Source organism: Pelophylax lessonae (genome assembly GCF_965119305.1).
Source record: "Pelophylax lessonae genome assembly, chromosome: 3".
Taxonomy (NCBI): Eukaryota; Metazoa; Chordata; class Amphibia; order Anura; family Ranidae; genus Pelophylax; species Pelophylax lessonae.
The window spans coordinates 112,105,664-112,128,122 of record NC_138770.1 but is presented as its reverse complement, the minus strand read 5'-3'; the positions used below and the strand labels follow the sequence as shown (position 1 = coordinate 112,128,122).

The 22,459-nt window shown below is 39.3% G+C and overlaps 1 protein-coding gene across 1 annotated transcript in view; it reads left to right on the top strand.

Annotated features, from left to right (window-relative positions):
- The window catches only part of LOC309550105 (adhesion G protein-coupled receptor F5-like), a gene marked incomplete at its 5' end in the record, with an annotated part of 389,437 nt that overhangs the window by 255,414 nt on the left and 111,564 nt on the right, over positions 1 to 22,459 (top strand). Inside the window, one exon of the mRNA XM_082250562.1 lies at positions 15,930 to 16,109. Within this exon, the coding sequence (XP_082106688.1) occupies positions 15,930 to 16,109 (180 nt within the window). The remainder of the gene's footprint in view (positions 1 to 15,929; positions 16,110 to 22,459) is intronic.

Here is a 22,459-nt window from a genome sequence, read left to right as displayed (position 1 = left end):
TGAGGCCCCCACTAGAAATAATGCTCTGTTGGACCTGGTAATCTCAAACAATGCAGAGCTTATTAATAATGTTCATATAAAAGAACATCTGGGTAGCAGTGACCATAATATGATTTCTTTTAATGTTAGCTGTAAGCAAAAAACGCATACAAAAACACTTAGGGCTCTTTCACACGGTCCGCGATCCCCGCTGAGCCGGCGGATGACAGCTCCGTCTCCGCTTGCAGTGCGGAGAGGGAGGTGTCACAGCCCCCGCTGCTCTCTATGGGGAATCGGATGAGAGCGGACCGCCTGTCCACTCTCATCTGATCCCATCCCATCCGATCCCCAGGACGGATGGAAAATAGGGTTTCCATCCGTCCGGATTTCACGGACAGGATTGGATGCGGATGGCAGCGGGTGTCAGCGGACATGTCTCCGCTGACATCCGCTGCTCCATAGGGCTGAATGGGGCATCCGATCAGATCCACCTAAAAAACTGACAGGCGGATCTGATCGGACCGCCCGTGTGAAACAGCCCTTAACTTTAAGAGAGCACATTTTCCAAGGATGAGGGCTGCTCTCCAGAATTTAGACTGGGAGGGAATATTGGCTTCAATGAGCACAGAACAGAAATGGGAATTTTTCAAAAAGACTTTATGAAAACTCACTGTAAAGTATATTCCCATGGGTAATAAGTTTAAAAGGCTAAAAATAAAACCTATGTGGCTCACGGCCAAAGTTAAAAAAGCTATAGATAAAAAGAAAAGAGCTTTTAAAAAATATACAAATAAAGGATCACTGTCGTTGTTTAATTGTTACAAAGAATATAACAGAATATGTAAAAAGGAAATCATGGACCCAAAAATTCAAATTGAACGACAGATTGCAAAAGATAGTCGGACAAACCCCAAAAAATTCTTCAAATATATTAACAGTAAAAAGGTTAGGTCTGAGCATGTAGGCCCTTTACAAAATAACCAGGAGTGGGTGACTGGGGACAAAGAGAAGGCAAATGTATTAAATACTTTCTTCAGCTCTGTATATACAAAGGAGCATGGGGGAGCTCATGAACATAATGAGGATGGTATTGACACAGCCCCAAATGATCCACAATGGCTCAAAAGTGATATGGTCCAGAAATATTTAGACAGAATAAGGGTAGATAAAGCACATGGACCAGATGGCATCCACCCACGCATCCTAAAAGAATTAAGCGCTGTAATTTCAGAGCCTTTGTTTCTAATCTTTAGGGACTCGTTGTGGACTGGAATAATACCACTGGATTGGCGTAGGGCCAATGTGGTGCCTATATTTAAAAAGGGATGAAAGTCTTTGCCAAGTAACTATAGACCTGTTAGTTTAACTTCTATAATCTGGAAGATATTGGAGAGTTCAATAAAAAACCACATAGATGAGTTTTTGCTGGAAAAAATTATTTTATGCAACAGACAGCATGGATTCATGAAGACAGAAGTTGTCAAACAAACCTGATTTCCTTTTATTAGGAGGTAAGTAAAACCTTGGACGGAGGGGTGGCTGTGGACGTAGTATACTTGGATTTTGCAAAAGCGTTTGACACAATTCCCCACACACGGCTAATGTGTAAGGTAAAGTCTACTGGCTTGGAAAGATCGGTTTGTAATTGGATAGAAAATTGACTAAAAGTTAGAATTCAGAGAGTAGTGGTTAATGATTCTTACTCTGAATGGTGTAAGGTTATCAGTGGTGTACCCCAAGGTTCAGTGTTGGGACCCTTACTTTTTAATATCTTTATAAATGATATAGGGTCTGGGATTAAAAGTAGAATTTCAGTCTTTGCAGATGGCACCAAGCTTTGCAGTGGAATAATTTCCTTACAGGATGTCTCCAACTTACAAGCTGATCTCAATGCAATGTTTCATTGGGCAACTATGTGGCAAATGAGGTTTAATGTTGATAAATGTAAAGTTATGCACTTTGGGGCTAAGAATATGCATGCATCATACATACTAGGTGGAGTAGAACCGGGGGAATCCATAGCGGAGAAGGATCTGGGTGTTCTGGTAGATCATAAGCTTAAGAGCATGCAATGCCAAGCTGCGGTTTCCAAAGCAAGCAAAGTCCTTTCTTGTATTAAAAGAGGCATGGACTCCAGAGAGTGAGATATATTTTTTCCCCTGTACAAATCATTAGTAAGACCTCATCTAAAATATGCAGTTCAGTTTTGGGCACCAGTTCTTAAAAAGGATATCGGGGAACTGGAGAAAGTGCAGAAAAGGGCAACCAAACTGATAAGAAGCATGGAGGAGCTCAGCTATGAGAAAAGATTAGAGGAACTGAGTTTATTCTCTCTTGAGAAGAGGAGATTAAGGGGGGGGGGGGGTATGATCAACATATATAAATACATAAGGGGTCCATATAGTGAACTTGGTGTTGAGTTGCTCACTTTAAGGTCAATACAGAGGACAAGGGGGCAATCTTTACGTCTAGAGGAAAACAGATTTTGTCTCCAAATACGGAAAGGTTTCTTCCCCGTAAGAGCTGTGAAAATGTGGAATAGACTCCCTCCAGAGGTGGTTCTGGCTAGCTCACTAGATTGCTTTAAAAAATGTCTGGATTCTTTCCTGGGTGTACTTAATATACAGTAAGTGGGTAAATTTTTTTTTTTAGGTAAAGTTGATCCAGGGAATATCCGATTGCCTCCCTGGGGATCAGGAAGGAATTTTTCCCCCTGCTGTAGCAAATTGGATCTTGTTTAGCTGGGTTTTTTCACCTTCCTCTTGATCAACTGCGGGTATAGGATTGTGTATATGGGATTGTATGGTTGGGCTTTCAATACTGTTTTTTTTTTCTTTTTGTTGATGTCCTTTTTCAACCTAACTATGTAACTATGTAACTATATCTGTGCTGGAAAATCTGAGAGGACAATAAATTAGGAATTGCTGGTCAGAATCTGGGCAGCTTCATCTCTCCCAGCCCCCCCCCCCCCCCCCACCATACAAAGCCCTTCAGAAAGGGCTTGAACTGAACTGATTTGTTCAGGGCTGGTAGGGTAGTAGTATTCAGCTTAACCACTTAAGCCCCGGAAGATTTTACCCCCTTCCTGACCAGGGGTTTTTTTGCGATTCGGCACTGCGTGAATTTAACGGACAATTGCACGGTCATGCGACGCTGTACCTAAACGAATTTGACGTCCTTTTTTTCCCACAAACAGAGCTTTCTTTTGGTGGTATTTGATCTCCTGTGCAATTTTTACTTTTTGTGCTATAAACAAAAAAAGAGCGTCAGTTTTGCAAAAATAACAATATTTTTCACATTTTTTTATATTAAATTCCCCCCAATAAAAATGTAAAAATCAAAATGTTTTAACATTTTAGGCCAATTTGTGTTATGCTACATATGTTTGGTAAAAAAAAAAAAAAAAATCGCAAAAATCGTATTTTGATTGGTTTGCGCAAAAGTTATCGCGTTTACTAACAAAGGGAAAGATTTTTGTTATTTTTGGTGTTTTTTTTTAACGCGTAATGGCGGCGATCTGCGATTTTTTTGCGGTACTGCGACATTGCGGCGGACAGATCGGACCCTTGACCAGTGACATTACTGCAGTAATCAGTGCTATATATATGCACTGTTACTGCAAAATGACACTGGCAGGGAAGGGGTTAACTTTATTGGGGAAGGAGGGGTTAAGTGTGTCCCTAGGGGCGTGCTTCTAATTGTGATTGGACATGGCTACTGGTGTAGGAACAGTGATCAACGGTCCTACATAGTAGAACCGTATGATCACTATTTCTACACAGGGGAGAATGACAGGCGGCTTGTTTACATTAGCCTCCTGCCTTTCTCCCTCTCCACCGACGATCGCCGAGTGACCGGCGGACATCGGGTCCGCCGGTCACACGCACGGACTTCCGAGGGAACGAGCCGGGGCGGGCGCGCGCCTCGCCCGCTATTGGTTTACAAACTAGTGACAGGCAAGTGACGCACCGGTAGGTCACTTTGCCTGGCCGGGGCTGACCGCCGCAGTATATGTACTTGCGGCGGTCGGCAACCGGTTAAAGATCCACCGGAGCTTACACTGGAAGAGGGTCCTATATCAGTCCCCCCCCCCCCCCCATGTGAGCTCAGGTGGAACTAGTCAAATGGTCACTGATTTAGCACTAAGATAGCACTTTATTTTTAGCATGAATCTTTGGTGTTTGCACATTAGATAGATTTACAGTACCAAGCGCTGTCACACAGATTCTCAAAAAATTATTGGAAGATGTATCATTTTAGTAGGCGCTCATTTCCTAATCAGGGGTGATCCTATGAATGGACAACTATACTACAAAAACACTTGCAGAAAAAAACGCAAAAAGACATTCACTATAAAGGATCACTGAGCTTTATATAAATAAGTAACATTATTTATTAAAAATTATCAAAAATGTGGGAAACATGACAAAAGTTCAAAAGAAAAATAAAATCACCTTTCCACCTTGAACAAAACCATCTATGACAACATCCTCTGGGTGCATGCCAAGGCACGGCCCTTAAGGCCCTTCAAAATCCTCAGCACCAAGCCCATGATGCTCTTAATCCGGCCCTGGGCTGTATGTTGAGTTGTTTTGAGGGGACAGCAAATTTACACTGTTATACAAGCTCACTCACTACTTTACATTCTAGCAAAGTGTAATTTCTGCAGTGTTGTCACATGAAAAGATATAATAAAATATTTACAAAAATGTGAGGGTGTACTCACTTTTGTGAGATACTGTATGTGGTGGTGGTGAATTCACCAGGTGGAGGGATTTCACTTAGGAAAAGAGGACCCTTTCCCTACATCATCACTATTTCTGGACTTTTTGTCATGTGAATGTGATGTTTTGATGCACTGTATTGTTTGGAATGCACAACACTTTTTATGATTGTTGTTTTTTTATCTACAGATGTCCCTAATATGCATAGGCTATTTTCTTGGGTGAAGGTGAATTATGGCTTTAAGACCAATACTAAGCTTGTGTATAGAGAGACACCAGTGGTCACTTTCGGGGATGTGCTGGGTTGCTGTCATAATTATGGCAGCCTCCTGCACATGGGTTTGCTATGACCCTGACACACACTGGCATCCTAGCAACCAGGGATTCATTCCCAGGCTTATTCCGCTCCCAATCAGGATACTCCCCAGCTGACAGCTGAATGTAAACAAAGGGGCAGTGACGCTGGCTGACTTGATCATCTAAATGTGGCAATGGACATATTTTGACAATGACAGGAATCTCCCAGCTAGCTGCTGAATGGGAAGACGATAGGTCATTGGTTGTTATGACATGGTCGACTGCATAGGCAACAGAGTCCTATTCTGAGAGACTAGTTTCCCAGTACGTCAGCCTTCCTCGTGACTGACAGCAGACAGTAGCTTGCAGATTCTATATTCACTATTCAGTCCAGTGGCGACTATAGGATATTTAAGCCGACATTCTGTGTATGAATGACACGGCTGTGTGTGCAAAGCCTAGCGCGGCCATGCTGATTTCAAAAAGTGACAGCTAGTATGGGGAACTTTTCCCCACGCTTGTGTGCTCTAGTACACAGGTGCCAAACATAAAGTCTGTAGGCCGAATGCGGCCCCCCATGCCATTTTATGTGGCCCTCGCACCTCTCCTGCAGCTGCGGCACCCCTTGTCTCTGCCCCCACCTTGCCTCAGTAGTCAGGAGCAGAGAGGACAGAACTCCTTTGCCAGATCCTGCACTCCTCTGTGAAGCTGCAGAAAGGCTTGTCTTTGTACCCCCTTCTCAGCAGTCCACAGTAGAGAGGAGGGCAGAACTCCTCCTACAGATCCTGCACCTCTCTGTGCAGCTGCAACACCACCTTGCCTTTGCCTCCCCTGGTCTCAGCATTCAGCAGACTCTGGAAGCTGACTCCAGCCCTCCTCTGGTTCTCCTCCAGACCCTGCACTTTCTTCTTCCCAGATCCACCCGCATCTTCTTCCTGGCAGCAGCACAAGGTAAGGGGGTGCATTGTGATGTAAGGAAGGGTGGGTGACTCTTGACTTCTGATTGGGGGGGGGGGCTCTTGACATCTCATGTAAGGGGGCGTGGGGTGCTCTGGACATCTATCTTACAGATATAACCGGCCCTTTTAGGGCAACCATAATGCTTATGCGGCCCGTGATTAAATTGAATGTAAAACAGATAGTGTAGTGCTAGAAGCAAATAAATAAATGAACATATGAAAAAGAAAAAGTCCATGATAGATATGCTGAATTTAAGTCCATGCAAAAAAGCCCTCAGGTGCAAAATACAGTGGCACAAATTCCTGATGGGAGGTATATGCAGTACAAAGGGCGGATGAAGACAGGTGCTCTTCAGTGTAAAGACACACAGCCCACCACCTTACAAACTAGCCTCTCACCTCAGCCCGATTAAATCAGGCAACCAAATCAGCAATCTCCTCAGACAGGGCACAGACACCACTATATGCAGGGACTCATGGATCAATAAGCCTCCGGACTCTCTCCACCATAGGACATTTGCAAAACAGAAAAAAGGCAGCCCATAGTGTAAACCTGGTAAACTTTATTAATCTTAAGGTAAGACAAAGTGGCCTCTTACTATGAGAAGATAATTGAACAGCATAGTAAAGATGTGTGTAGCTCCGGCGGGAACAGCGAGACCAGCTCGGTCCTCGCCGGAATCCAGAGTGTCAGCGGGTGACGTCAGACGCTCCTCCTACCCCCCGCACGAGTATCGCCTCCCGTGGGTGGTGGCTTCCTCAGCGGTCATAGGGATTGGTCGGACCATCACCCTCATGTATAGCCATCAGCAGTTGCTGATTGGCTGATTCCCATACATATTACCATAGCTACAAGGACGCCGGAACCTGGAACAAAACGGGCTATGGCGGAAGCTAAATGGGAAAAACACTTTCTTCACTGTCATTAAAAAGCTGTATATAGATCCTTCAATAGAAGGGGCTAAAAAAACATGCCACAACTTCATATAAGGACTGAACAGCCACTGTGGGAATTAAAGCGTAAGAATCCTGCTAAAATTATGTATATATATATATATATATATATATATAAATAAAAACGATTCTATATAAAACAATAGATAAAACTATTATATATAAGGGAGGAGCGTAAAAGACGATAAACACCCGCTGTCACTAAAATCACATAATGGATGCTACACCAATATATATATACACTTATAAAATTCATCATAGAATTAGTTAAAACTACAAATATAAAATAAAATACAGTCATAAAATGCAATAATAAAATACAATACATAACTCAGCAGTCAGAGATGAAACAGTTTAGGTCAAAGTCAACATTTAACCCTCGGGGAACGGCAACCTTAGCCTCAAAGATCCAAAAAGATTCTCTCTTGCTCAGCTGACGAATAAAATTGCCTCCCCTCCAGTGCTTTTTAACCTTTTCAATACCCCAGAACTTGAGATCTCTAGGATCTTTATCATGGTACTGTTTGAAATGTTGGTAAAGGTAATGGGGTGATTTGCCTTTTTTGATACACCTAACATGCTCTGCTACGCGTACTTGCAATGCTCTGGAGGTTCTACCAATATACTGTAACCCACAGTTACACTCCAGCAGAGATGTATAGTAACGAAGTAGAACTACTTAAGTACTGTACTTAAGTACCGAAATGCGGTATCTATACTTTCCTAGAGTAGAATTTTTTTCTCCTACTTCTACTTTTACTTCACTACATTTTTTCGATGATTTCAATACTTCTACTCAAGTATTTTTTTTTTGTGCTGCATAGTTACTCGTTACAATTATAAAAATTACCACTGCCAGAACAGTAGATGGCAGGTTGCATAAAGCTCAAAAAAATGTGTATAATGTCATTTGTAAATCAGCGCATACGAAAATAAAGGCTGTGTATAATAAAAGCTGCTATACCAAATCTTTCCAATAAAAAGAAAATATGAAACAAACAAATAAATGGTGCTACAGCGCTTAAAGTGCATCAAGAAACTACTAACAAACACAGGTTAATCATTTGAATAAATCATTTGAAATAATAAAAAACAATATGATGTTCAAACTTTTGACTTCTTTCTTTAATAACTACATAACACAGTACTTGTACTTCTACTTTCAGTACTTGAGTAGAATTTTTTTTTCAAAACTACTGGTACTTTTTACTTTTAGTACTTAAGTAGCAAATTTTTTGAAAAAACTACTTGCAATACTTAAGTAAAAAAAATGTTTAATACTTTAGTACTTCTACTTAAGTAACTTTTTCTGCGAGCACTTCCACTTCTACTCAAGTCACTTTTTGATCGAGCACTTGTACTTTTACTCAAGTAGAAATTTCGAGTACTTTATACAAGTCTGCACTCCAGCATATATACAACCCCAGTAGTAGAGCATATGATTAGGTCACTAATTGTGTATTTCCTCTCTGTAGCGTTAGCCATAAATTCTTTATGCCGCTTCATATTGTTCTTAACAGTACGGCAAACTACACATTTACCGCAGGCATAGAAAGAGAACATCTTGTTTTTACTTTGCACCGGTGGGTCTACAACACCTGGGGCCAGTATATTCCTAAGAGTTGGGGCATTCTTATGCCCCGTACACACGTGCAGATTATCTGAAGACTTTTGTCTTCAGATTTACCTTTTCTATGTAGTGCAAGGGCCTGCCGGATTGCATACAAATTGAAAGTGTTTAGGTTTGACCTCATATTATATGGTTTTGGTAAGTCTGCAGACAAAAGTCTTCAGATAATCTGTGTATGGGCATTATACACAAAACGAGGTCTCTCTGGCAACTTATTGCCCAAAACTTTGTCCTGCAAGAGGATCGGCCAATGTTTGCTGATGATCCTCTCTATCTTTTTGTGTTGAATGCTATAATCCAGTATGATTCTCACTTCTTCTCCGTTAGGAGCTTTCCGTTTCGAATCATTGGATAACAGCATTTCCCTATCGACAGTTTGGACTGATAACATGTCTCTCTCCAATTTGCACTTGTTATAGCCCTTCTGTATAAACTTCTCAGAAAGAATGCCTGACTGTGTAACAAAATCGGATTCGGAGGAGCAGTTGCGCCTCAACCGCACAAACTGCCCCTTCGGGATGTTACACAGCCAGGAAAAATTGAGTTTGACACCCCTGCTCTAGTGGCAACGCAAGGGTGATGTGCGTTGCAGCGCTTTTTCCAAAACACACAGCAAAACACTTGTTTTTTGTATGGGTTACAACGTGTTCAGAAATGCACAGATGTGAATGCAGCCTAATTGTTAATGACACTCCATTCACGGTTAGCAGACACATGTTTTGCCATGCATTAGTCTTGCGACAAAACGTGCCAAATTACGCACTGAAAAGGTGTGCAGCATTCCACAACTAAAAAAGGTTCTTGAGCTACTTTGAGACATTTGTAACGCATAGAGCAGCCCATTTAAGTGAAATGGCTGCCTTATGCATGATGCACCTTTATGAGTGAAAAAGGGGCAAAATAAAAGGCAAGAGGGAACATGTGTTTCTGCTATGCTTGGGTGTGAATGAAATAGGTTTAGGGGGAGAGTATTTAGGCAGCAAGGATGACCAAGGAGACGAGACGAGGGTTAAAGAAAAAACACTTATCAAAGTCAGAGAAATTGTTTCTTTTCTATTCCTGATGTGACTTCTTTTGAGTTAATATAGAAGTCTATGGGTCTGAAATCGCACTGGCGTCGCACCAAATTTGCGTGTTGAGTCGCAATGTTTAGGACTGGCATCATTAAAAAATCAGAAGTCATACACTTTCCACAGGTGCGTTACTTTTTTGATGCATTTTTTCTGCAGTTTTTATAACTGAACAAACATGCACCAAAAATGCAGCAAGCAGGATTTAAAAAAATGAAATCGACCTATGTGAAGAGCTCCATAGGGTTTTAAGGTATGCATTTTGTATGCATTTTTCTTCTGCTTTTTTTAATTGAACAACTGAACAAAAATTGATCAGTGTGTAAGCAGCAACATAGGCAGTTACAGCAAACAGTTTTTTCTTTTTTGGATAAAGTGTTAGCTGGAGTTCAGCTTTAATTTATTAGTCAAGTCCATCTAAATCTGTTGGCAACCTTGCAAATTTAAAATAAATTAATAAAAAAAAGTGATTCTATTTAACCCCCAGTAATCCATAATTTGGTGGACACAGCAGATCACAATAAGAAGGTACGGAGCCAAATACATTTGGCTCTGTACCATACAGCACAAACATGTAAACAAAGTATTCTCTGTTGTTGATCACCAGCAGCACAAGTACCAGTGTCACCCAGCACCAGCGTAAAGCCACAATCAGTGTCCTGTTTACCAGCCACACTAGTACAGAAATGTTTCCTGCCCTGATGCATGGTGGTCAGATGGAGGAATTGTTGGAAAATTGTGTCAAAGTACTTTGTTTTATCTGACATTGACTCACTCTTACCACTGTGGCTGTTGAGCCGGTATACACACAGGTGTTTATTGACAACTCTAACAGGGGGTCACACGAGATCTGGTAAGCGGGATTTGAGTATGAGAGGTGTCACTGGGTTTACATTAGGGTCTCTCACCCATGATAACAGTTGTGGGACTATTATCTTCACTGGATTTTGGAACTTTTATATAATATTATTGGACAATTTTTCGGGGGGGGGGGGGTAATTTATGTGCTTGGGAGTAACCTAAATTTTTTGCATATATATACATTTTTTTTACTTTTTTTTTTTTTTATCACATAGGGTACAAAAAGTCCCCTATGTGCCGATTTTTAGTGACAGGTTCTTTTAAATGAGACATGCAGGGTCTTTTAGACCCTGCATGTCTCCTTTGGACTCCACTGAATGTTCTGCAATGCAGATCACATTGATTGCAAAACACTCCTTCCCGACTGAGCTAGCCAGGGACACCTAGATGCTGACCCGGAAGTGACGTCACAAACATCACTTTCTAGGTCGCTGCAAGAAGGGAAGGAGAGCGGATGTGTGTCCACTCTTTTCCTTTCCCCCACAGCCGCCGCCACCTGCCATCTCAGGGGACGCGCAAGGTAGGGGGTGTGTGAGAGCTATTGGACAGCAGTGCAGCTACTCGAATGCTTTCACCTGACAGGCAAGAGACTGCCTGTCAGTTTCACACATAATCCCGGTGGCTGCAACCACCAGATTGTTGTGATACCTCCCCCATCAGGTCTGTACCATTTACAGTCCTGCCAGCGAGAGGGTTAAATAAAATCACATTTAGTTATTCTTTTACATAGTGTCACCAGAGCAGTACAGTGTCATCATATGACTGATGTGGCGAAGAACAGGGACACTGACTGATGAAAGTATGTTAAAAAAAATAAAAAAAATTCAATATTTTTTTTTTTTAATTTTTAAAATTGTTTTCTTTTTTTTTCTATAATTGCTTATAACAGTGATGATCACTGTGATATGCCATAATTTTTATGAATAGCATCCATCCATGTGCCATTGTGTACAGCTATTACATGGTACAGGTCCGCTAAGATTGGCCTCTGTACCATGTGATCACTGTGACCACTCACAGAGATCACAGTAGTACACAATGGATGGCTATGAATGAAAGCCATTGTGTACATGCGATGGCTGTGATTGGTTATAGAAATCATATGGTACCAAGGCTGGCCCAGTACAATGATCTATTTTCTGCTGTGTCAGGTGACAGATCGCACCACTGCGTATGAGAGTGGGAGGGCATAATATGATGGCCTCCTGAAATAATGGTGCTCCCACCCAGCCCTATCATTAAATTAGTCAGGGTGGGGGCTGGTTAAATTGTCACTAAACCTACAACAGTAAAATCAACATGCTGGTTATACTCATTATGAAACCTAAGGTGTTAATCCTCCGCATTGTGTAAAAAGGCTGTTTTATCCTGTCTTCACTGACTCTCTCTTTTACTGTCCCCTATCCATCTGCTGATAGTACAGATCCCTAGGTTGCACTCTGCACATGCTCAGTTTGGCGTGTATTGCTAGAGAGTTGTTTTTTTTTTTGGGAGATCGCATGTGATCAGCACTTTCCAGACAGAGAGTCATGCAGCCTCATAGGACAGTCAGAGTAGAATATAAACTCCTCCTACAAGCTTTAACCAGACACTGATGGAAGTTACAAAACTGCTATATACTGCTGCTAAGAAAAGGTATTTAGCAGTTTATATTTACTAAAATAATTGCATTTCCATGTTCTGTGTACTGTGGGAGACCAGATATAGTAAAGGCAGGTATATGGCTTTAATAACACTCTAAATTCCACCAAAAGTAAGTTCTATCTGTTTAAAAAAATGATATAACATTCCTTGATCACAGCACTGCATGACCAAGTAATTGTCAGTCAGAATATCACAGCACTGAAAACTGAAAAATGCCTGGAAAGGAATGCTGGTCTTCAAGTGGCTAATACATTTTTTTTTTTTTATTGTTATTCATTTGTTCCACAATTTTATTTCATTCTATTTCTATGCTTTGTTAATAGAAACAAAATTATAGTGCCATTATACGTAAAAAAAATATAAAAGAAAATGCGCACTTTTGGATCTAAAAAAACACTTGTTTTTAAACATAATTTTGCTATAGGCTGGGCGGGATTTTTATCGATCCGGGTGAACGTCATATGACGTCCTCCCAGATCCGCCTCACGTGCCCGCGGGGCTACCATCACCATACACAGCCAATGAGTGATCACTGTACTGGCCCACTGCTGGTACCATGTGACCACTGTAACCAATCACAGCAGGTCACATAATATTTGCAGACTGGCCCAATGACAGCCCATATGTGCCATGTGATCAGCTGTGGCCAATCACAACAAAACAAACTAAATAAATTGGTTTCATTCATTAAAATGATTGCCTAAAGCAATAAAATACATTGCTGTAAGCAAACATAATGTGGAAAAGGTAAAAAAATATGGATCACTTCTCCAGAGTAGTAGGCTCTATTGCACAAGTGATTGTACATTTTTTTTATTTTTTATTTTTTCAAACAATTATGACAAAAAAATACAACTTAAAAAAACTTGCCATGCATCTTACTGAATACCTTGGACTGTCTACATTCTAAAAAGGGGGTCATTTGGGGGATATCTGTATTGTGCTGAACTTTGTGGCCTAAAAGCAAAATGCTATGTATGACGGAAAACTAACATTGCACATCACCCTAAACACACCATCCCCACCGTGAAACACGGTGATGGCAGCAACATGTTGTGGAGATGCTTTTCTTCAGCAGGGACAGGGAAGCTGGTCAGAGTTGATGGGAAGATGGATCGAGCCAAATACAGGGCAATCTTAGAAGAAAACCTGTTAGAGTCTGCAAAAGACTTGAGACGGGGGAAGAGCTTCACCTTCCAGCAGGACAAAGACCCTAAACATACAGCCAGAGCTACAATGGAATGGTTTAGATGAAAGCATATTATTGTGTTCGAATGGCCCAGTCAAAGTCTAGACCTAAATCCATTGAAAAATGACTTGAAAATTGCTGTTCACAGACGCTCTCTATCCAATCTGCCAGAACTTGAAGAATGGGAAAAAATGTCACTCTCTCTAGATGTGCAAAGCTGGTAGAGACTTGCAGCTGTAATTGCAGTGAAAGGTGGTTCTACAAAGTATTGACTCAGGGGGCTGAATACAAATGCACGCCACACTTTTCAGATATTTATTTTAAAAAAATGTGAAAACTATTTATAATTTTCCTTCTACTTTACAATTATGTGCAGCTTTGTGTTGGCCTATCATATAAAATCCCAAAAATTTGGAAAATGTCAAGGGGTATGAATATTTTTTGAAGGCACTGTTCATTTTGGCCGAACATTATGAAGAACAATTATTTTATAACAGAAACAAAGAAAAACATGTTTTTCACAATTTCAGGTGCCGCATATCAGTACTTATCAGTACTGCCTAATCAGTGCCCATCAGTGTTGCCTCATCAGTGCCCCTCTGTGCCGCCTCATCAGTGCAGCCTGACAGTGCAGGAGAAAAATTACTTATTTGCAAAATTTTATAACATTAGAAATAAAAACGTTCTCTTTTTTTAATTTTTGTCATTTTTTGGTTTATTTAGCAAAAGATAAAAAATCCAGTGGTGTTTAAATACCACCAAAAGAAAGCTCCAGTTGTGGGAACAAAATGCTAAAAATGTAGTTTGGATACAGTGTTGCATTACTGTGCAATTGTCTTTAAAAGCACGACAGCGCTAAAAGCTGGAAATTTGCCTGGGCTGGAAGTGCGGTAAAAGTGCCTGGTATTAAAGTGGTTAACCAATTTTAGTCAGACTAGGTAAAAAGCAAATTTTTAAATTGTGTTACAACTTTGTCTATAGATCGCATTGAAAATAAAATAATTTTTTTCAAGACTGTATTGCCCAGGTTAGGGCTATTTGTACTGTAAAAACTGTATACAGTGCCTTGCAAAAGTATTCGGCCCCCTTGAACTTTGCGACCTTTTGCCACATTTCAGGCTTCAAACATAAAGATATAAAACTGTAATTTTTTGTGAAAAATCAACAAGTGGGACACAATCATGAAGTGGAACGAAATTTATTGGATATTTCGAACTTTTTTAACAAATAAAAAACTGAAAAATTGGGCGTGCAAAATTATTCAGCCCCTTTACTTTCAGTGCAGCAAACTCTCTCCAGAAGTTCAGTGAGGATCTCTGAATGATCCAATGTTTTAACTGTGTGAAAAAATCTTGTGCAAATAGTTCATATAAACTGGTTAAAAACTGACAATATGTTCATAGAAAACTGGAATTATGGTTCTGAATAAGTCCCATATGCAGTCCTATTCAGTTACTCCTGTTGGATACTGACATATGAGACATCCAGGTGCTCTGAATGTGTGTAAAAAAGGTAATGGCCACTTACCAGCAAGCTGCAGTCAAGCATCCATTCCCAGTCGATGCCTGCCAGAGGAGGAAACGCGTCGGAAGGAGTAGCTCGCACCTGTCACATTCACACGGTCCGCACTGCAGGTGGCCGTGCTTGCTTCTCATCCACTTCGTTTGGCTCTTTTTGATTGTCATCAAATGTAAGTGCATTCCTTTACTTCAATGAATCATGTTTTAAATGGTAATGCAGTATGAGTCCTCTCTTTTCCCTTGTATGCTGGTTATCCACGGAGCTTGTCAGCTGGTGTGCTTATTATCTCAGCTGAAGGTGAGAGTGAAAGAGGATTGAGACTATCTTTTAAAGAGCGGGGCAGTTCAGGTTTACGTCAGCTGTTTCCATGGAGAAGATGCCTGCATAAGAATTCAAACGGAGGGGGACCATATTCCTGTGAAGTTGGGTACTTAAAGCTGCTTGCCTGCAGCTTGCTGGTAAGCGGCCATTACCTTTTTCACACACATTTAGAGCACCTGGATGTCTCATATGTAAGTATCCAACAGGGGTAACTGAATAGGACTGCATATTGGACTTATTAGAACCATAATTCCAGTTTTCTATGAACCTATTGTTAGTTTTTAACCAGTTTATAGGAACTATTTGCATAAGATTTTTTTCACACAGTTATAATACTTTTTACCTGCAAATAATTTATGTCTTTTTAATTTCTTCACTATGTCTTTTGATGATTACTATGCATATATTCACTGACCACTATTGATGATACACATACAGGTTTAGGATTTTTTATTGAATCAACATATGTTGCATAAATACTATGTTGTTTCTTTCACCTTATTTTCACATTACCGTTTGGTAAATGTTGTTCATACACAATCATCGATTTTAATTGATGATTTACATATATGTTTAAGATAGCGCACTTTATTTTTATTTTTTCAAGAGCTGGTTATCAACTGGTTATCAGTCAAAACCTGGAATAGATTCTAAAATTAGGTTCCACTTTAACTTGGAATATATTGAAGTATAGAGTATGTGAAGAAAAGACAGCATAAAAAGAAGTGTATTAGATAACTAACAATGTTCTTCTTTCCTCTGCCTATCACTTTAACATAGGATGTAATAAAAGGTCCGGAAATACAGCAAGTTTTGCCAGAATTACTTGAAAATATCACTGCCACAGCCACCAAAGAGAAACAAAACATTGCAGACTCCTCTGAAACTTTACAGCTTATGGTGAACATCATATCCACAGTCTCAAACGCAAACGTAACAGTGAAGCCTGCCATCATGGAGGTACGTCTGTCTATATTATCCAAACATAAAAGAAAGTCACTATCAAAAATAATGAAGAGCTGCACACTAGTAGCCAGCTCAATCACTGTATGTAGAAGAATGTCTTCGGCTTGCCAACACCCAAGCCACGACCCTCTGAAGCATTTCTCCCTCCCACAGGCTTAGTCATAGCCATGACTAAGCCCGTGGGAGGGTGAAACGCATCAGTTGGGCTTGGCTTGGGAGGAGACAAGCTGAAACCATACTTCTACGTATAGTGATTGGGATGGCAACTGGCGCGCGGCTCCCCATTCTTTTTGATAGTAATTTTTAGTTGGCTGGACAAGTCCTCTTGGATGCCTGTACCCAGCAGTATTGAAGCACCCAAATTGTTGTATGTTTGTGCTTGGAACAGCGCTCTTCATTATTTCTTAGCCCCGGGCACACCAATTGCGACATTGAAATCGTGCTACTTCACTTGAAGTAGCACAATTTCAAAGTAGTACTACTTCTGGTGCTGCTTGGAAGACATCTGTGATTTCATGCACAGATGTCTATGAACTTGGGAGATCCTCCCACTCGTTATTCATTGTGTGTGTGCATACTGGCCATTAGAAAGTGCTCTCATTGATGCCGATCGCTATTAGTTTATTTATGACACATAAAATCTGTGTTCAGCTGCATCGTGTAAACCAGTTTTTGTTTACAAAAATGCGCTGTTGTATGTATATAAAAACTTTTTTAATCGGTAAATATATAAAAAATTAAAAAATTAAAAAAAACTTTTTAAAAAAAAAAATTCTTTTATCGATATATTGGATGAAAATTGGTACATGTATGGTCAAAATATTTTGTATTGGGAGATGTACTGGTGATGTTCCACTTTTGTTATGCTCTAAGGCTAGTATGTAATGGATGGATGTAAAACAGATCCTTTAACCAAAAACAGTGCCTTCATTCACACAATTAGAAAATTTCCAATTCAATAATTATATTGTTTTTGTTTCCCAAAATGCGCTGTTGTATGTATATAAAAAATGATGGCGGCGGTTCCCCATCCGGGGAGGATCATGTGGACATAAACAGAAGCTCATTATGGGCATACAGTATATCTGGCTCTAGTAGTTGTGATTTGCAACACAGCAGGTCCCCAGCTGTAGTACGTTTGATACTGAACATAAAGTGATTACCCTCACCTTTATGCAAACGATTACCCGTTACCATATGAGCTTCCTGTAAACTCACAATAGTCCTCCTCGTTAAGTATCAAGAAAGTTGAGATTTATGTCTCACCATACAATGTACAGATAAGTCCAATAAAAGCTCCAGATGAAGCTTTCCGAAGCAAAGCGAAACATGTTGAGCAAAACACTAAATACTGTACGGTGAAAAATTAATCACGACTTCAGTTGACCCTGTTGGCCGGCACCTTGTACAATTGGGTATCCGTCAGCAGGAATCTCCTGATGCGAACTATTTTCTTGATTGCTTTCTAATTGTAAATTTCTCTGTATATCAAGTTGTATGTAAACTGAGGTTTATCCTCTCACAAACCGCTATACTTTAAAATGTAGACCATTTATGGGTCTTTTGTCTTATTCAACACAAGATTGTTTGTTTGTATCAGTCTACGATTTTAATTGATATCTTAAATAAAAAGTGATTTTATAGAATCAGTGTGCCCGAAATCCTTGTTTCCCAATCCTTCCATTTCTAATGATTAATTTAAGGATAGGGGCACCACCAAGAGCCAATCATATGGGCCCAGATAGCTGCTGTCTGAAGGCACATTTTCTCAATTAATGTATATAAAAAAAACTTTTTTAATCGGTATATATAAAAAAATCCTTTTCAGAAAAAATTTTAATAATTTTTTTTTTCCTATTTATCGATAGATTGGATGAAAATTCGTACATGTATGGTCAAAATATTTTGTATTTGGAGATGTACTGGTGATATGTTATGCTCTAAGGCTAGTATGTAATGGGTGGATGTAAAACAGATCCTCTAACCACAAACAGCGTCTTCATTCACATAATCAGAAAATCTCCAATTTCATAATTGTGACCTTTTATATTACTCTATTAACAAATATATACATGCTAGTTTAAGAAACATCTTATAAAATCGTAATTATACCAGTAAAACGATATGAAATATATATATAAAAGAGATGATACAATGTATATACATATATGTGTCAATTAATATGAGAGTTAATTTATCTCCCTCTAGTGGTTATACACGATAGTGTTTCTCCAATATGGTTTTATAGTTAGACTCCCATATAGGGCCTTCCTGGCCCGATATTAGACTATTTAAGACTATATTTCGGATTGTAAGTAGAATATATAAATGGCTGTGTTATTTACTATAACTGATAAATAAAGGTATATGTTAATAAATTATATAAAATTCATTCAAAACCAATATTCACCTATAGCTGTAAACCCTAAAACAATAAAATATAAAATTCTAACAACAGATGTCCCTTTACAAGAATAAGGACTAATCTGGTGAGTATTGTATATATGTATACTTAATAGTAGATATTTGTTTGTAGAATGAAGGGTTTTTGCCTGGTGAATGTTTTCTAGATGTACTTGTCTTTAGAAGAATGGAGACCTAATTTGTGATAATGCTATAAACATATATCATTTATTTAAGATTTTTTTAAAACCAATATGTGTTTAAAAATCGTTTAAAAAGGAATTTTGGTCAATGTCCACGTTCAAACCATGTGGTCTAAGTGTATTGAGTCGGTGAATCCATAATGTTTCATTTTTGAAATTTTTTTGCGCATGTCTGATCCCCTCCAATGCTTATGGACTCTATCAATCCCACAAAACCTTAAAAAAGAAGGGTCTTGGTTGTGGGCTATCCTAAAATGATTGGATAGGCTGTGTTGTTTGAATCCCTTCTTTATATTGTCCACATGTTGGCCCATTCTAACTGCTAATGTTCTAGCAGTGCGTCCCACGTATTTTAAGCCACATGGACAAATGCACATGTAGGTAATGAATTTCGTTCCGCATGTGATAAATTCCTTGATGTCATATTCTTTTTGATGAGGAGAATTTATATTCATTTCTTTTCTTGCATCTGCTAATTTTGCATGCTTTGCATCTTCCGCATCGATGAAAACCGTTTCTTTCAAGGAACGTTTTTTTTTTTTGGGGATCTGTTACATTCCTGGATATCATGTTCCTTAGGCCTGGGGCTCTTTTATAAATAAATTTGGGTAGATTCGGAAGGAGTTCTTGGAGTGTTTCGTCCCTTAGGAGTATCTGCCAATTACGTTTGATGGAATTTTCCACTTCCTTATATTGTGTGTTAAAACCAGTTATAAATGCCAAGTCGAAGTTGGTGTTTGCTTTCTTTTTTGTTGTTAGAAACTCTTTTCTTTCCATCTGGAGTACTTTTCTTTGAATGTTTCTTTGTTCACTTTCCTTGTATCCTTTTTCTTTAAATTGATTAATTAATTTATCTGTCTGTGTATGGTAATCATCTGCATGGGTGCAATTTCTTTTAATCCTTATGAACTGTCCCTTTGGGATTGCATTAATCCATGCTGGATGGTGGCAACTTCTTTTGGAGATATATCCATTACTGTCCACTTTTTTGAAAAAGGTTTTCTAAGTCTAGAAATTGGATCGTGTTGTTGTTTGTGGATCCCGTGAATTTAATGTGGTAATTGTTTGAATTAATGCATTTAAGAAATGCATTTAGGGATTCTTGTGAACCTTCCCATACTACCAGGATGTTGTCTATAAATCTGCGGTAATATTTTAGTTCTTGTGGTTTTTTGGCATATATTTCTTCCTCTTCCCATTTCGCCAGGAATATGTTTGCAACACTTGGTGCATAGCGGGCACCCATTGCGACTCCCCTGATTTGGTTGTAGAAGTCGCCATTGTGCCAAAAATAATAGTTTGACAAAGCCATGTCTAAACCTTCCAGCAAAAATTTGGTTTTGGATGGTACTAGGTTGGTGTAATTTTCTAATGCCCATTTTACCGCTTTTAATGCATCTTTTTGTCTGATGTTTGTGTACAATGTTTCGACATCTATGGATGCTAGTATGGTGTTTTCATTAACTTCAACGTTTTCTAGTGACTTGATGGTGTCCTTTGTATAGTTTAGGAAGGATTTGCCATTAGCTGCCACGGGTTGTAGGAACACGTCTAGGTATTCACCTACCCTGGCATATAATGATCCTATGCCGCTAATGATCGGCCTACCAGGTGGTTTTTCCAGATTTTTATGAATTTTTGGGATCTGGTATATAACTGGTATCCTAGGTGCTTTAATGTTCAAGTACTTGCTTTCTTTTTTGTTCAAGAATCCTTTTGTTGTACCTTCTTTAATCCATTCAGTTGATTTATCTTTTAGTTTATTCGTCGGGTCGCCTGGTAATTTTTTGTAGGTTTCCTTATCATTCACAATACGATCCAGTTCTTTCGTGTAGTCTTCTTTCTTTAGAATCACCAAACCTCCACCTTTATCTGCTGATCATATTATTATGTTTTTCCGTTTCTCCAGACTTTTTATGCTTTCCCATATTTGTTTCGAGTTCCTGTTGGGTTTCTTTTTGAGTGATTGAACATCCTGTTGTACCATTTTTTTAAAAACGTGTATATGTTGGTACGTGTTCGACTTGGGATTAAAAATTGATTTATTTTTAAGTTTGGTATGTTGGAATTCAGATGGTTCTTCTGTAATTCCTTTTTTCCGTAATTCAGCAAAAAATTTCTTAATATTTAATTTCCAAATTAATTTTTCTATATCGATAAATGTTTCAAAGTGGATGAGAGACTTTGCAGGAGCATATTTGAGTCCTTCTTGGAGGACTTGTAGTTCTGAAGTAGTGAACTCTACTCCTGCCAAGTTGAATATCCCCTGTTCTAATTGTCCCTTTTGCATTTTCTTTCTCCCTCCTCTGCATCCTCTTTTCTTGTATTTTCTCTTGGTTTTTGTGGATTCCCCCAATAATTCTCTCCCCAAGCCCTCTCTTCCCCCTGGTGCTGGAACTGTCCTGAGGTGCTTGGTCTAAGTTTATCAGAGTGGGCATATTCATATTGTCCTGAGGTGCTTGGTCTGGGATTATCATCATAGGTATGTCCATGTGGGTTATTTCTGTACTCCTCGTCTGATGATGTATATCTGTCTCTCCTTGATGGTTGGTAATAGGCAGGTTCTCTTCCTCCTTGGTGGTAGTTATTGGGTTTGCGATTTCCTCTCCCTCTTCCTCTACCTCTGCCTCTTCCTCTGTAGGGTCTGAACTGAGGTTGTGGATATGACCGATAGGGTATTGGGTTCGGGTTTCTGGGGGTGTTGTGGTTCTGGTTCCTCCTGCCTCTTGAATGATCGTATCTTGGGGGGAGAGTAGTAGGATTCCCTGAGTCTTCTATCTCTGAGTGGTGAGAATCTATTGCTCGTAGGTATCCTATAGGTGGTAGATGTTGTGTCTCCCATGTCATCTCTGGTAGAGGGAGTGATCTCATCCCTTCTCGGGTTGATGTTTTGGGGTGTAACCCTAAAATCATTTATCAAGTGGAGTCTCATATCTGGAGGGATGATATCTCTCTCAGGAGATGATTCTCTGGAGTTGGGATTAATCGTATCTTGCCATTTATATACAGTTCCTTTTTTATAGTCTTCTGTATTCCTTTGATATTTTTTGATTTTTTTTCTTTTTGATTTCTGTGTCATATTTGGTTATGTGGTTTTGTGTCCAGATGATTCTGTCTTTATATTCCTGCATGTCTTTTAGAGGGTTCATTTTTTCTTTAATACTTGCTATTTTGGCTTCAATCATGGACAGTTTGGTTTTTCTTCTTTTGATTAGGAGTTCCATCAATTGTCTCTCTTTTGAAGAATTTAAACTATTCGTCCATTAATGTTTTATCTTCAATTCCATCATTTGGGTTGAGCAGGGGGGTTATGTTCTCTTGCATGTATTTTTCTAGAGTGGTAATATCCCACCAGGTCCTAATTTGCCTTTCTAGATTATATTTCAGGTGTTTGAAATTTTGGGCCATATTTACTTCATCAATTCCTCTTTGTTCAAAGATCTCACTAGAGTTATAGTTCCTTTCTCTCAGTAGATTAAATATATCCATTCTTGGGTATATACAGTGCGTTGCGAAAGTATTCCCCTTGAACTTTTCGACCTTTTGCCACATTTCAGGCTTCAAACATAAAGATATAAAACTGTAATTTTTTTGTGAAGAATCAACAACAAGTGGGACACAATCATGAAGTGGAACGAAATTTATTGGATATTTCAAACTTTTTTAACAAATAAAAAACTGAAAAAGTGGGCGTGCAAAATTATTCAGCCCCCTTAAGTTAATACTTTGTAGCGCCGC